The sequence below is a fragment of the Mustela putorius genome, unplaced genomic scaffold (genome assembly GCF_011764305.1).
Source record: "Mustela putorius furo isolate JIRA1106 unplaced genomic scaffold, ASM1176430v1.1 tig00003869_pilon_pilon_pilon, whole genome shotgun sequence".
Lineage (NCBI taxonomy): Eukaryota > Metazoa > Chordata > Mammalia > Carnivora > Mustelidae > Mustela > Mustela putorius.
This window is the reverse complement of record NW_025422021.1, coordinates 23,110,839-23,128,424: the sequence shown is the minus strand read 5'-3', so window position 1 is coordinate 23,128,424 and position 17,586 is coordinate 23,110,839. Positions and strand designations below refer to the sequence as shown.

The 17,586-nt window shown below is 35.2% G+C and overlaps 1 protein-coding gene across 1 annotated transcript; it reads right to left on the bottom strand.

Annotated features, from left to right (window-relative positions):
* Positions 1 to 3,228: 3,228 nt before the first annotated feature.
* On the bottom strand, positions 3,229 to 10,916 carry ERMN (ermin). Its single transcript, XM_004743891.3, has 3 exons — positions 10,421 to 10,916; positions 9,682 to 9,774; positions 3,229 to 6,336 (listed from the first exon to the last, which is right to left on the bottom strand). Exons 1-3 carry the CDS (start codon positions 10,659 to 10,661, stop codon positions 5,819 to 5,821), a joined length of 852 nt encoding a protein of 283 aa, XP_004743948.1. The 5' UTR covers positions 10,662 to 10,916; the 3' UTR covers positions 3,229 to 5,818.
* Positions 10,917 to 17,586: the final 6,670 nt, after the last annotated feature.

The following is a 17,586-nucleotide window of genomic DNA, read 5'->3' as shown; positions in this document are numbered from 1 at the left end:
AAAAACCACCATATGCCACAATCACAATGTATTGTTAGTGTCTCCACAACTAACTTGGAAATATTCTCTTAAATAAGGAAACACCTTGCTTATAGTATTGCCTTAGGTATTGTAGAGGGGCAAAGATATCAGTTATAGTGTATAGGAATTCAAATTCTCCAGTCAACCCTGAATTTATGAATGGCTTGGGATGATTTTCAAGGGATTCTCATGCAAAGACAGTGGGGTTGAAGCAGGCCAGATAGTACCATCTTTATTTAACAACTTTAACTTCCATGTTTAAACACAGAAAAGAAATTATGCCTCAGATGAGGGTCCCAATATCTTTGGTATAAACAAGGAATTTACAGGGAATAAAGGGAAACCCGATGAGAACTGATTATCTTTGAGTACCTGTCATGTGCTAGGCACCAATTGTTCCCCATCTCACCGTTGTGCACAACTCAGAGAGTTAGGTCTTAACTCTTCTCATTATGCAGACAAAGATGATGGCTGAGAGGTATTTTATCTAAGAGCATCCCACTAGTAAGAGATTAAAATCTAGTTTCCATTCTACCTGACTGGGGAAAAAAAAAAAAAAAAAAAAAGAAGGACGAGGAGGAGGAAGAGGAGGGGGAAGGGGAGAGGGAGAGGGAGGAGGAGAAGTAGACGAAAAGAGTCTCATGCTCCTATGACTTGTTTTTTTCTCTAAGTAGGGAAGTCAGCTCAGGTGGGCTCAGTTAAAATCCCTTTATTGTGAAGTCTTAGGTCTCCCTTGGTTGTGATATAGAGGCTGCACCCTTTCTGTTAATCACCTAAGTGTGGGCTTAAGTTTAGCTATCCGCACATGCTTTACAGTGGTCTATCTCCTTGACTTCATGCAGGACATAATCTTTTCCATTTCCTATAATAAATATGAGAAGGAGAAGCAGACATAGAGAGATTGCTTCCCCTTAAATAATATTGCCACCTCTTTCTTTCCCCAACCATTAATCAAAGCCGACAGATTGCCCAATTTGAACAGAGGTGGGAAGTAAACATTGAAGAGTCCTTTAATTTAAAATACGAACCAAAACCTGTAACTTTTTCTTCATTGTGTAGATTGTCACCATAGTGCTTTTACAACTTTTGTGTAGGTTGTTTAAAAATTGCTATGAGCCACAAGCCTTGAAATGAGAAAAGGAACACTAACCAAAGCTAATGTACAAAATATTTATTTTTGGCAAACAGCCATTCTGTGGACAAGTTTGCGTAAGCTATGTAAAGTATTAAATACTGCTGATGAGGTTTAATGGATGGTATTTCAGGTAGGTGTTGGAACCTTAAAGAAAGGGGAAAAAAATCCCATCACAATAAGCAGATTCAATGCCTCTGTTTCAACCTAATGGGTCAACTAGGAGTTACCATTCCAATTAGGGTCTCCTTGCAACTTTATGTGAATCATTGTTTTGCAAAAACACAGGAAAGTTCTCATTTTTCAGCAAACAGAACAACTTCTAATATGGTGAGTTTCTAATGATGACAGTTGCCATTAAATAAATAACAGATAATATCTTTGAAAACAGAGGCTTTCTATTTTATTATTGATTGACTGGTATTTACCAGTTCAAGGATTTCAGTTATAAATATCTGTATAAAATACAACCTTTATATTAGATATAAAACCAATTTTTTGAGGGACTAGATTATCATTACTTGACCAAAATGCATCTATCTTTGTAAATATATATGTATATATACATACATATATTCATATAGAAAAGTATGTGTATATATTCTTATATGTGTGTATATATAATTATATCTAGGAATCTCTACATTTTATACTTTGAAGAGGGAGAAAATAAGACCAAGACTTCCTGCTTACAAATATAAAGAAAACTATGAAATGTTTTTGGATAATTTTAATTCTTTTAAATGCACAATTTTGTCTGCATCTGGCCTTCTGTACAAAAGTATCTCCAGTGGACTTTGACTCTGGGTATCATTTTCCATACTTGAAGGGAGTAACCAAACTCTAAATCATCAAGATGTTTATACATTTCGGATTATGCACATGTCTTAATTCTCCTCCTTCAAACAACTGCCCAAACATTGCTAGTATTATACATATTAGCTATTAAAGGTGGACAGAAAAATAAGAGAAGGCAAAGGTCAGATTAGTGAATTTTCTTATTGATTACCTAAAAACTTCTGTTAATGGGACAACAAGATTGAAGCACTGGAATATAAAGGAATTTGGAGTTAAGTTGAACATTTTGAAGTAACCAATTTTCTGCCTCTACTCACTGATGTTATCATAAAGAAGGAATCAAATATGTAATTTTAAGTCACTAACTAAAGATTCAGGTTACTTTCCAAATTCATTTCCAAAACTCTCCCACACTGGCAGTTGATTATGAGGCATTGTCCTTTGATTTTGTAGTTTGCCATGTATCTGTTGGGTGATTTCTGCTGTTGATTACTACCTGTGTCATTGTGTTTATGTTGATTGTGTGGCTGAGTCACTTCATGTTCCTCATGAGCTGTATGCACATTTTGGTATTCATATTTTTTATGTTATTGTCTGATATTTTAATATTGGCAAATGTTTGCTACAACTTTTGACATTACTTTTTATAGCGCTCTTGTTTTTATAGAGCAATGAAAGTTAAGCCTTTAAAAGTAGTTGCCTTTCTCATATGGTCAAACATATTTCTTTTTTATAATACTCTGGTGCTTCATCTTTTTCCATAATTCTCTATTATTACTTATTTTAAGTGTTTTTCCTATCACTTTGAAAAACTTAAATGTCCGTTCTTCATTTGAAAATGTGCCAAAAGTACTAGCCCATGTAAATAGGCAGAAACAGTTACTATAAAAGTGTCAGCATGGTTTAAATGTATTTCCTTCATGGCTAGAGAGATACATATGTGTTTTTCAAGTTGTGGAAGTTAAGGTGTATCTAAACAAGAGCTCAGTTCCTATAAAAATAACACAAATTTTTCAGGAACATTAGGTATCTACCTGCCAGAAGTTTTTGTGTTTCTTTTTTTTTTTTTTTTCTTTTTACAATCATTTTAAACCTTTTGGAAATAAATAATGCTTTTTGGATTTAAATAAAGTGTTCTCTTGATTTCTAAAGCATCATTTCTTAATGGTCTTTAGTAGCTGCTGATATGCAAGCATTCTTCCTAAATTTTAAAGGACAGCAAAAGAAAATAAATCCTTCACACCAAAACAAGGACACACACTGTTATTGAAAGCAAGTCAGACACAGCAGTTCTTTATTTAAACTGTAGACAGATGATAGGTGGATTCTGACATATCCCATGTCTTCCAATATAGCATTATAGGAAAAGTAAATTTTTTATTGACAAAGAAATAGAAATTTTATTAATTCATATTCACCCCAAAACTAAGAAAAATTAAAAGTCATGTAAGAAATAGCAACATTCTCACAAGAAATCAGTTCCCCCTCCTACCAGGTACCAGAGTCCTTCTTCCATCCAACCCGAACCTTAGATCATAAAAGCAGTAAATCTGCCAGTATTATTACCAATTTGTGTTCTAACTTGTTCTGTAGGAATGTCTAATATGTTAAATATCCCTCATGAAATCAGAACCATACCCTTGCCTTTCCTAGGTTATGAAGAATCAAATAGTCACCTAACCCCATCATTTTGCTTCTGATCACTTTAACTCTGTGGCCTTAGTGTAAGATGGAAGCATCTGGGTGTTAATGTCCAAGAGTAGTTTCAGTGCTCTTTTGTAACTGCACTGCCTCATCCATAAGCATTAAGCATTTGCTCATTGAACATACCCTGAAAAAGTCTTTGTGGACAGTATCTTTCATGCTTGGTTAATTAGATAGTAAGAGCACAAAGCTTTGAAGGCCCGTGTTACTCTGTACTGGATCCCCATAAGAGCCAGTAGCTTGACTATGTCACACCATAGACCACCCAGTTCACTCAGATTCCATAGAAATTCAACACTTCTGTTAGAACAATTAAAAATAGAGGCTCTGTTGATGTTAGGTTAACAATATGCTCCTGTTCCTTGATGGATAACACAATACTGTGTTTTGAAGTTAAGTAGAAAATTGTAGGGCTCATCAGTAACCCAGAAAAGAAAATAGGTTGCCCAGGTGGAACAATTTAGAGGATCTAAATAAATAGGAAATTGTCTGAGTGCACCAATCTTTTACCTAAATTTACCAATAAACACCTGATTTTCTCTGACTTTCTTCTGAAAAACTTGCATTATCAAGAATGAAATCTATAGGTTCTACAAATGAAGAGCAACAGCACTTTTACATGATCAGGTTGTGAAATATCTGTTTGAAAGAATAAAAGAAGCACTTCAATCTTGAATTCAAAATTGAATCTTGTAAACAGTAAATAATAGTAAATGATATCCTGGAAATATATTATGTGACCAGGAAGAATTAAAGAAATTTCCATTAGAATGTGTGGGATTTGTTACACATAAATAAGCAATAATCTAAGAAGGCCTAACCCGGGTTTTTTCACAAAATGAAAAAGAAATAAACAAAGGGTTGAATAGTACAATGGAGACTGTATTACATTCAGACAATAAGGAATTGTCTTTTTATTTGCAGGGCCAAAAATATCTTTATCTGTGGTGACAGAAAGTTCAGGGTGATATATATGGAAGCCTGAAATAAAAAATTATGAAACTATCTAAGAATAAAAATATAGACTCTCCCTTTTCATAAATATTTAATACATTATTTGATACACTGGCTTGAGTGAAACTCCACAGGCACAGTCTTAAGCATCTTGATTTGGGCTGAGGTCCAGTAAATTCTATATTCCCAACGACTATCAGAGCTTTCTTACTAAAAATACATGCTCACACTCTACTTTGAAAATATCCTGAGATAATTATTTCCATTTTCATAGTAACTAGTACAGTTATGACTAGAGTTGTCTTGGGTTTCTAAGGAAAGAAAATTATTCTGAGATACTGTTAATAAGAGAAAGTGTGGTAATAGAGAAGGGTATTTTCTTAAAACTGTGCTAAAGCTGTCATTTTCACTTTTAATGACTTTAACTGTGCTAGACGAGATTTTATTTTCAGTCACAAAAATAAACTATCTGACTCCTTAGTCTATTGCCCACCAATCCCCTAGTCCCTCCCTGTATCAACCTCACAATGGATTTTATTCATCTTGACTGCATAAATCCAACATTTAATAACAGAATTCTCCTGACTTGACAACTGCTCAGCCCCTCTAGTGAGAAAATTCAGTCAATGGTAACACCTAGGAAGAAGGCCTATACAGATTTTACACTCTGTAGATGCCAAGGAAAGCCACTTAAAACCTTTTCTGAAGATAATAGGAAAGGCAAAACATTTTGGACAGCTTATTGCTAGTGTCTATAAAAACAAGTTGAAATGAAATAGGCTTAATACCAGACTTTCTAGCACCCTCAATGTACAGGAAGAAAGACACCAAAAGAAATACAGGTCATTTCTCATAGTCCTCTTTCATTTGATGACTGTATTTCCCAGTGTTGTTACTTTTAACAAGCCAAATCATGCCAGATTCTCTAGGGGTGCTTGCTGTTTGCTGTTTAGTGCTTATCACACAAGTCCATATTAGTGAAATTTTAAAAAGCAAATGCCCATGAATGAATCTAAAGCTTTTTGACTTGAGGTTACCAGACTGAATTTTGTCTAGGATTATTTCCATATTTTTCCTACAGTGAAACAGAGGTTAAGCTTTCACATCTTTAAAGAGGATGACTCAAATAAGACATGCAAAGATGTGTCTCAGGAAAATAGAATTAGATTTTGCTTTAGTGGGCAGGAGAATTCCTCAGTTCCATTTAATTTATAAGTGCATCATAGACTCAAATTCATCAATTCTCTGCTTGGTGTTCCCCTTCCTGATTTTCCGATAGGATATTGTATTGTATCTTGAATAAGCATTTCTAGAGATATCACTCTTCTTCCCGAAGGTTGGCTGCTCCTCAGGCGTCACAGGTTGGGAACTGGGGCTGCTCAGTGGGGAGTCCTCATTTGCATCACCTTCCCCTTTTAATTGAGAACCCTCTTCATTTTTTTTCTTAAATTCTATCACTCGAACTTCATCTTCATCATCATTGCAATCATCGTCATCATTATTAATTTCTTCATCCCAAACTTCTTCCTCCTCCTCATGTTTAGAATGCAACACATCAACTTGGCTAGGTTTCCGAAATCCCAACCATTCAATTTCAGCTGCCTGGCGAGCTTTGTTCTTCCCATCCTCCTCTTCCTTCTCTTCTAGAAGTTGTTCAGCAATCCTTTCCTTCTGTCTACTTATTTCCTGGTTACTGATGCTCAGAGGAATCTTCTCCCATTGATGTCCTGTAGCAAAGTCAATTGATAATTGAGATACCCAATTCTGTTTTTTTTTTAATTTTATTTATTTACCTGAGAGAGAGAGAGAAATCTCAAGTAGGCAGAGAGGCAGGCAGAGAGAGAGGGGAAAGCAGTCTCCCCGCTAAGAGGAGAGCTCTATGCAGGGCCCAATCCCAGACCCTGAGATCATGCCCTGAGCTGAAGGCAGAGGCTTAACCCACTGAGCCACCCAGGTGCCCTGGGATACCCAACTCTTATTCTTTAAATTATGTTTCTGGACAATCATTTCCCTACACATACCTTATAGGATATTATTCTGTGGGTTAATAATATGTTTTACACAATAAAATGGGTTGTACTATCAAATTAGTTTGGAAAATATCACATTAAACACCGTTAAGTAAGCCTCAGAATTTACACAAGCCTTTAAAATGCCAATAAATATTGTGGATCTCTAAGAAGTTGATGCCTCAACTTCATTTGACCATAAAACGTTTTTTTGTTGTTGTGGACTGTTGTATCTAGTGAGACTGATGTTCCTGAGACAGACTTTTAAAATCCTGTCTAGTCTGTAGTGACTAGAAATGTGAACATAGAAAATAAAATATTTGGACCTATCTTTTACACACACACACACACACACACACACACACACCACATTCCTCAAGGAGAATTAGAAAAATATCTCACAGGAGAAAAAAGGTTTTCTTCTAGTAGTAAAAACAATGACTCCTCCCAACTGGGCATGCTCAGAGTAGCGCATTCAGTATTTGCTACCATGATTCTCAGAGTTGTGCTAAAGTACCAGTTGTGGAAGGAGGAGCAGGGAGCCATGGGTGGTCAGGGGTCCTTTGTTGGGCTAACAGTGACACCAAGCCCATCAAAGCACACACAATGTCATCTAAGATCTGCCATTGATTTCTAGAGAGCCAGACTTTAAAAATCTTGTCGTGGTCCTCTCTATATATTGGTAGATTAGCCTGTTACGTTAGACATATCCCTACTAACGACTAATTAACTCAAGTTGTTTGGTACCGTGCAGTGACTTTTACAAGGCTTAATTCATGTCAAATTTCACTTTTCAAACAGATCACATCAGCATATCCTTAACAATATTTATTGAGTTTGCTAGAAAGAATTAGAGTGGAGGTTGTTCTCTGGGCTTTCACTTCTGAAGGGGCTACTATGAGAAGCTTCAGTCTACGTGTGACTTTAAAATATTGTCTAGATTGTGTGCCTTGTCAGGCTTCCATTTCTTCATCCCAAACTTCAGTCTAGTTACCTGTAGTGTGTTGAAACTACACTACAGTAGTGTGTGTTGTAGTGTGTTGGGTATTCCCTTTCAACACCATAAGAGTCCTTAAATAAAGTGAAAGGCAGTGTTTGTCTTAGTCTTTCCCCATCACAGCTTTCTACTTTCACTGAAAGATGTTCAAAGTCCATTTCCATTCAAGATTTTTCATTCTCTTTTTGTGTTTGCTTGTTTGTTTGTTTTGTTTTCCCAACACAGGGATCAGATTGTATACTTACAGAAAGAGATAGAAGTCCTAACTGGTTGTACACAATTCCTATTGGGCTGTTGGTGCCCAGTTAATTTTCTTTACATTATAAATAAATATACATTAGCATGTTTTCTGTAATCTTAAGTAAGCTTTCTTTTATTCTATTTTTTCCCATAAGAGCCAAAGAAGCTGATCTTTTTGCTCACACCATGACTCAGGCATGGAGTTGTCATGCATGAAATTACTTCTTGAATTTAAATTATAGTTTTTCCTCAATATTTTTAGCATCTTGCTGTTTTTCAACCAAGGAGTATTCTCTTTGGAGACTTTATAGCTGTTTGTCATTGTGAAAATAGAAGACACCAACATGTGCCTTACAGGAAAAGCATATGTTCCACCAAACACAAAAGAATTCATTCAGGGAAAAATTCACCCTGACACCATCTACTTAAAAATCCAGACTGCTTTCATTCTGTATTTGACAAAACAAAAGATCCTAGCAAACTGCTATCTCCAGTGGATTTCCTGATCAGATATTTGAAGGGGTCTCTGGGCACCTGGGTGGTGCATTTGGTTAAGAGTCAGACTCTTGGTCGTGATATCAAGGTCATGAGATTGAGCCCCCAGTCAGGCTCCATGCTCAGCTCAGAGTCTACTTGAGACTCTCTCCCCCTCTCTCTCTGCCCCTCTCCATTGTGTGTGCATGCTGTCTCTCTCCTAAATAAATAAATAAATCTTAAAAAAAAAAAATTAAAAGGGTCTCTACATGCACTTTGAGATCCCTGCCTGTGATAACTTGTTATATTGGAAACAGAAAGATAAGGGCAGAGAAATTATTTAGTTCATTTCATGGGGCTTAAGGCTTAAGTTTTATAAATTACCTGTGTTAATATAAAAGCTTAATAATAGTTGTTCCTTACTACATCCCACTGCTACATAGGGACCGCAGATAGTCTGGGAGGTATCCAGGCAAAGTGGACAAACCCCCAAAATTGCCAGTCACATCCCTGTCTTGCTTGACATCTACAATTTTATGTGATGTTATAATATTTAAAAAAAATAATTCCATATTTTGCCTATTAAGGTCCAAGCTAAGCTAAATTGCTCAAGGTCTAAAGAACCAACTTCAGTTTTGAGATAAGATGCTTATGGCTGCAAAAGAAGAAATGAGTGATTAATTAATACGTGTTTATCCTGAACCTGATTTGGAAATGGCTTCAACATAGGTATCTTCTGAGAAGTAAAATCTAAAAGGCTTTGTGTTTCTTAGTCTCTTGAGTTTATCTGAAATATGTCACTTAAAAATCAATGTTCTTTTTATTGTCTCATTTTCTGAAAGAACACAATTAAAATTACCTTCATTACCTGGTAGATTTCTTTAACAAGAATTAGATAACCATTTTCAGCTTACATAGATGCTTAGAATTTTTCTATAGATCAAATAAATTTATAATATTATTTTAAAATGTATGTCAATAGTAAGCTTTTAGGATAAACCCATTTTTAAAACATTTACATTTCACAAGGTGCCTGACACAGATTTAGAGACACTAAATAAATCTTAGTGGACTGACTTATTAAGAGACTGATATCATTTTGTCAGGTCAAGGCATGCCAATCAGTTAGACCAACCTATGCAGTCTCAGTCTTGATGCTTCTGGAACACTTTTTAAGGTGAAACCCACAGATAATCAAGACTACTCCCTTATCTGCCTATAGCAGCTTTGAGCTTTTGAAGGATCTGTCTGGATTGCTTTTTCAACATCACACTCACAGAACATCCCATGCAAAAACTACCATCCATATTCAGTCAGACAACGTCTGTGTACAAAATGGAAGTTCCTCTCACCTTCTCTGAATGTCATTTCATCAACACTTGTTTCTTGGAGAGAAAGATCCGTGATAGCCTTATGAACAATAAAAAGATTCTCTTCTGGTTTTTCTGGGGGGAAAAATACTCACAAGATTAATACTATATTTAAGCAGTTTAAGTTTAAATAAATTATCAATTTAGATTCTAGCTACATAGATCGATTTGATTTGCAATTGTGTTCACTAAAAGTAACTGTTTCACTCTCCCAACTTATCCCTTCATTGGTTCCTACTTATAAACCTAAGGATAACCTCTCCTTTTCCATCTAGTAAGTTATAGAACCATGAATTCAGACAAGTTCAGGTATATTTCAGAAGGAAAACTTGAAATGCTGAATTTTCTTCACTTAAAAAATATCGGGGCTGTCCATAATAATAATAAATAATATAGTTAACATTTAACCAACACTTAGTAATCCTCACAACAACGCTTCAAATATCAGTACTTATATTTCTTTCTGCTAACTGGGAAAGCTAAGGAGGCTGGGGAAGTTGTCCAGGGTCTAAAGCTATCAAATAAATAAGCCTGGAATTGACCTGAGGCAGAGGGTTGGTCCTTAGTCATCCAGCCACAGTAGAATAAGAGACCACATTTGGGCAAGGACATGGGTAGGAGGATGGACAGCACATTTCCATCATAACAGTTTATCAAAAGAATTACGAATGAGTTTACAAATTGAATTGAGCAAATCAAGGAGAAAGGAAAAATGCTTTACCTTTTAGAATCTTCTCATCCGTGGACCAGTTGCCTACAATATTCCCTTGTAATTTTTCACTTTTCTCTTGATTTCCTTCTGTGGGTAGGTCTTCAAGATGGGGTTCTACGCGGTAGTATGGTGGGGTACCATCCACATCACTAGCTTCCACATTTGTTTTAGTGATCGATTGTTGACCACTTTCGGGTGGTGTGTCCCCATTGCACTCAGCTGGACTGAGTGTCCCTGGAACATCTGTCATAATGTAGAGTTGAGTCCAAGGACGCAGAGAGAGCTATGAGGAAACTGAGTGAAAGGATCCTTGATAGATGTGTTCTCTCCCCTTCAAGTTCTGTAGTTCCAACTCCTACTCTAAGAATACAAAGTATTTGCTTGAGTACCTGGTATCAAGCTGCTTTTCCCAAAGGTGTCCAAATAGAGCTTAGAACAGAAGCAACAGGATTTGTCAGATTTGCCACCAGCCCAGAAGCAAGCATCCAGCCAATCACCACCTTCTTTGTCTCTGAGCAGCCCACTTGCTGAATTAATGGAAGCATTTTGATTTACATAAACAAACAATCTGAGGCAATCAGGCTTTTGTGTTGGCCTGTAGAAGGGGACTTTCAGCTTGTCAGTCCCCCTCTGGGAACAGAGATTTTTGTCCCTTTTCATAATGGCCCTTTGTCATTTTCCTTGTAACAGGAGCCACAATTGTTCCACAGCTTTAATCCAGAGAGAATGACCACCTTGAGGCATATTAGTTCTGTGTAACCAGCTTAACATTTCCAAACGGATTTTGTTCAAGTAAAACCTTAGCTATTTTGTAGGGGATAATGGCATCGTTTCTTATTCATTAAAGAATAAAATCAGCTTATCAAAAACCTGTAAATAGGACAACTTTATTGTAAGTGGTTCTGGCAGCAGATTCCATGGTGTGCTTCAGGAGCCCAGAGGAAAGACCTAAGGAAAAAAAACAAACAAGAAACTCTACCATTTTCCAATATCAAAAATTTTACATTTAGATAATTCATTTGATCTGTAACTTCTTACTCTCTAGTTTATTTATGTTTATTAAGGCCCAAACTATCCTTTGAACCTGTAATATAATTTTCTCCATGGAGTTTTCCCTTTCCCCTATCAGATTTATTCTCAATATTCCCTACTGATGTTGCATGATGCTGGTAAAATCATATAGCACCAACATAGCCTGCCCTTGGGGAAAACAGATAATTATGGAAAATATCCACTACTTACCAACCTTTACTTTTTTAATTTTAATTATAATTTTTTTAATTTTTAAATTTTAATTTAAGATTTTTAATTTTATTTTAATTTTTAATTTTAATTGTTTTAATTTAATTTAATTTAATTATTTAATTTATGACACACTGAAAACTCATTAAGTTTCAATGGAAACACATTAAAGACTCATATGTTATTTTCCTTGTGATATTGAAAATATGAATTCAAATACACGTTCACAAACAAAATGTGCAAAATTTTTTCATGGCAGTGAATAATTCACTAGTTTGTTTTCTGTTAGAAACAAAATGAAAACCAACTTCTTAAAAGTTTAGGTTCTTTTCCATAAGAAAATTTGACTCATGGTACTCCAATAATTTGAGAACTAGAAAAAATTCCTTTAAGACTTAAAGGAGACAGAGCAATAACATCAAATAAACTGAAAAATAAAAGTGTTAGTTTGAGAATAAACTCTAATAAAACAGTGTGATTCCTTGTAAAGTAGATCAGCATTTTCTAGTGATTGGTTATCTAGATTAAATCTAGATAAAATCTAGATTAAAACCATACGAGTTGCTCTGACAAACAGGAGCAGAAAGATGGTAGTTTAATGTCGCCAAATGCTTTAAAAATAAGAATTGCTGCATTAGTTTCTCAGACTATCACAATGATCACTAAGTTAAGAAACCAGGTTTTTTGGTTTTTTTTTTTTAACTTAAATTCAAGTCACTTAACATACAGTGTAGTACTCGTTTCAGAAGTAGAATTTAGCAATTCATCCCTTACCTGTAACACACAGTGCTCATTACAAGTGCTTCCTTAATAACCATCGCCCACTTAGCCCATCCCCTGCCCCGCTCCCCTCCAGCAACCCTCAGTTTGTTCTACAGAGTTAACCCTCTTATAGTTTGCTTCCCTGTTTCTATCTTATTTTATTTTTCCTTCCCTTTCACTATATTCATCTGTTTTGTTTCTTAAATTCCACATATGAGTGGAATCATATAGTTTTCTCTTTCTTTGACTGACTTATTTCATTTAGCATAAAACACTCTAGTTCTATCCATTTTGTTGAAAATGCGAAGATTTCATTCTTTTTGGTCACTCAGTAATATTCCATTATTATATATGGGATTATATTCCATAATATTTCATTATATATATATAAACATATATAGGTATATATACAGATATATCACACATATACCATATGTATATCACACACATATATCATATACATATCACATCTTCCTTATCCATTTATTAGTCTATGTATTTTTAAATTTTTTTTCTTTAATTTCCTGGTTAACCCATTCATTTTTTAATAAGAAGTTCTTTAACTGCCATATATTTGTAGTCTTCCCAAATTTTTTCTTGTGCTTGACTTCAAGTTTCATAGCATTGTGGTCTGAAAATAGGCATGGTATGATCTCTATCTTCCTATACTGGTTGAGGCCTGATTTGTGACCCATTGTGTGATCTATTCTGGAGAATGTTCCACAAGCATATAAAAAAAATGTGTATTCTGCTACTTTAGGATGAAATGCTTTGAGTGTATCTGTTAAGTTCATCTGGTCTAATGTGTCATTCAAAGCCATTGTTTTCTTGTTGATCATCTGCTTAGATTATCTGTCCATTGCTGTGCATGGGGTGTTAAAGTTCCCTACTATTATTGCATTATTACCATCAGTTTATTTAAGTTGGTTATTAATTGATTTATATATTTAGTTGCTTCCAAGTTGGGGGTGTAAATACTTAAATTATCACATCTTTTTGTTGGATAGAGCTCTTCATTATGATATAGTGTCATTCTTCATTTCTTATTACAGTCTTTGGTTTAAAATCTAGTTTGTCTGATATAAAGATGGCTACTCCAGCTTTCTTTGATGTCCATTAACATGATAGAAGGTACCCCACTCCCTCATTTTCAATCTGGAGGTGTCATTGGGTCTAAAATGAGTCTTTTGTAAGTAGCATATTGATGGGTTTTGTTTTGTAGTTGTTTTTTTTTTTTTAATCTATTCTGATATCTTATGTCTTTATATTTGAGCACTTAGTACATTTACATTGAGAGTAATTATTGAAAGATATGAATGTTGTGCTAGTGTATTATGTGGAAAGTCACTAGCCTTATAGATTGTCTCTGTTCCTTTCTAGTCTTTGTTGCTTTTGGTCTCTCTTTCCCACTCAAAGCATCCCTTTAGTATTTCTTGCAGAGCAGACTTAGTGTTCATGAACTCCTTTAGGTTTTGCTTGTCTTAGAAACCCTTTATCTCTCTTTCTATTCTGAATGACAACCCTTCTGGATAAAGTATTCTTGGCTGCATATTTTTCCCAATTAGCATGTTGAATATATCATGTCACTGCTTTCTGACCTGCCAAGTTTTAGTGGACAGGTCTGCTTCACACAGACACACTTTATGTGTCTACTCTTACAGGATAAGTACCTTTTGTCTCTAGCTGCTGTCAGAATTCTCTCTTTATCTTTGTATTTTGCAAGTTTCACTATGATATGTCTTGGTGTTGACCTGTTTTGTTAATTTTGAGGAGAGTTCTCTGGGCCTCTTGGACTGAAATGCCTTCTTCCTTCCCCACATTAGGAAATTCTCAGCTATAATTTGTTCAAATAAACATTCCACCCCTTTTTCCCACACTTCTTTTTCTGGGATTCCTATGACATATACATGTCTTTATTCATGATTTAATAGCTTCCTTTCTGTCTTATTTTCAGCTTCATTATTTTCCATAATTTTATCTTCTAGATTATGAGATTCTTAAGGGCAGGATGTGACAAAAATTCAACAAAATGTCCAGCTATAAACATAGAAATGGAGAAATGCTCACATTAACTTTAAACACCTGACTCCAATCATTCACAATTACCTCAAGACTGCTGTACACTTCAATTCAGGGGTGCAGCGGAGTCTAGAGAGTTTAGTTTATCTCTCTCTTACACCTAGATTTTTGTGACCCTATAGCAATGTGCAATTTATACTTTAGTTTTTATGGGAGTTTCATTTTTCTTTTTTTGGATTATCTTCTTTCTGACTGCCTTGGTTTGACCTTTTTTAATTTTATCTACCATTAGAATTATTTCATATTTGGAACACAGAAAAATAACTCAGAGTTCTGTGTAATCAGAATGTTCACCTCTATAAAAAGCATAGTTTTAATGTTGTCCTATGTAATAACCATTTACTTGTAACTGGTTTATAACATGCATTATCTTTCATACAAGCACATGGCAACACAAGATACATTTAGTACCAAGATCTGTGCTAGATCACCAAGATCTACCAAATAAAATATAAGGTATTTCATCCATAAAAAGTAAGTTGTCACTGATTGTTTGTAATGTTGGAGAAGAACAACTTTCCTGTACCTTTCAAGACTCTTTTTTGGCCCAAGAATTAAATTGATGTGAGACAGATTAATAAGAGAAAAGCAAATGAAAGTTTAATAACACATATACATCCTATATACATAAGAGAGACCCAGGAAAACTAAATAACTCTCTGACACAGCTGAAGCCATCAGTTTAAATACCATCTTTAGCTAAAGATAAAAGATGTTAAGGACGGGGAGTCAGTTATGGAAGCTTACCAGGAAAAGCACAGTAAATAAGGGTAGGTTTGTTATGTGGATTTAAGTCATTGTCTTCCCCATTGATAAGAGTTTCTAGAGATTGGGTCACTCTCTGCTTTATGGTGGAGCAGCAAGACTCCCTTACAAATGGAAATTCCCTTTGTAAATGTGAATATCTCTTAAAATGGGTAATTTGTACCTGTTTTTTCAAATTCCTTTTTTCTATAGTTTCTTAAAAGCTTAAAATAATCAACATCCCAAAATCATATATTGGGGTAACAAAAATTTTTCCTCCTCCATAACAACCTATGATTTGCACAGTATGTTAAAATTTGCACTAATGATTCTTACTTCAAATACTATTGCATAATCCCCACTCATGAACTATGACTTTTTTTAGATGGTTTAGTTGGGTGTTTGTCTTCTTTCCTAGTTATTATGCTTAATGATAAAGGACATCATATAAATATAACCATTATCAAGTCTATAACAAAATATGATAATAATGAAAGAATCATCACCTAGGAATGGAAAGTATCAAAATAAAAGTACATAAATATCCACACTCCATTTGTCAAGTACCAAATGATTAATGTTAAGACTATGTTGGGTCCAGAAATAAGATTTCAGGAAAATCATAAAATTCTGACCTTTAATAATATGTAAAAAGCCAAGCCACAAGTCAATGTTATATCTAAGAGATGACCAATGATCACTGAATAACAACAATAAATCAATTTGAAAGATCAGCTTGGAGACAATTCTTATACAAAAAGATTTATATGACTGAAAAAGGGGTACTCTAACAATCAGGCTTGAAATAGAAGGGTAGAAAAACTAAAAGATCTATAGATCAATCTATTGCGATCTGTCTATCTACCATGCCATGGCCTAGGAATCAGAGAAGCTGAAGGAAGCTCCAGAGGAAGTTGGGGTAGTGCTGTCATTCAACAGGTAAGCCAACAGGTTAATAAGAGTGTGTGATTTACAAAACAGTTGCTGCTTCACTTTTGCCCCACAAATTTCACACAAGAATGTCTTTTTTAGTTCACATTTCTTTTCCTGGCAACAATTAGAAAAGGGAATTTTGGGAAATGTAGTTTAGACTGGCCAGCTTGACAAATAGCATCAGCACCATGGACTTTCAGCACCTCTCTGAGCCAATGTGGTACCACATGTAAATTTTCAGCTCAAAAGTCCTACCCATAACCCATAGAATCTTCTATATGGAATAGGTAATGCTTCAAGGGAATGTGCAGTACTGAAGGAGATGGCATAATCTGAATTGCTTCACTTAAGGGATTAACGTTCCAAATTAAAAGAGCAACCCAGCTAAAGTGAACAGAAATATAAAATATAACATAATAGAGTCTATCAGTATCCCTATATTTCACTTCAAAAAAAAATTGCCTGCCTCTTAGTATAAATTAAATAAAATTAATTATCTAAGATATCATCTTAGTACCTTGTGCTTATATTTGTGCCTGGTCTAAAATAACAGCTGCCATTTTGGCACTGTCAGATCTTAAAGTATAGAGGATGTTCTGTGGTTTATTTTGGGGGGGGGGGGGTTGTGTGTGTGTGTTTTTGGTTTTTGGGTTGTTTTTTGTTTTGTTTGTTTGTTTGTTTTCCCCCAGAAAGCCAATAGTGAAGCCTATGCATAGCATGTGAGTTTTAAGAATTTAATGTAATAGAATTTGAAAATTTAACCATATATCACAAGAGGCATGCTTTCCAATCTTGGAGGTAAGTCAGGATTGGGGGCTGGGGGATGCTTCTCATCTCTGTAAAGATGAAGCCTCTCTTATACCTCAGTAAAGGTATATCTCTGTGTGGTCCTAGAGTCTGTGGCCTGGAGTCTCACTGAGTCACTGTTCTTTTTAAGGAAATATACTGGAAGAAACAAGCTGGGTATTTGTTGAGGATGAGAGAAGAGTATACCCTGAAAGAAGGGAGCCACAACATAAGTCCCTGTGGCCAAGATAAGGAGGGGTGGGTGGGGCATGAGGATGAGAGCATCAACAAGAATTAAGAAGAACCCTCAAATAAAGGACAGATGGGCATTATCATCAGTGACCCCTACAGTGGTCAAGATGATGGACTCAGATATCAGGTGATCTGACAAAAAATCCTAGCTTTGCTGCTTTTTAACCCTGGGCAAGTGTACGAATCAGGCCTATTTGGGTTGTAGATGATAGAAAACTGATTTGAAGAATCTTAAACTCTGTGAACCTAACAGATCACTTAACTAGAAAGCCTAGGGTTGGCTTTCTACTTATTTGGATCCAAGCATTTAAACAGTGTCACAGGTAACCTTTCCCTCTCTATCACAAACAAGATGAATATTAGAAGATTAGGAGGTA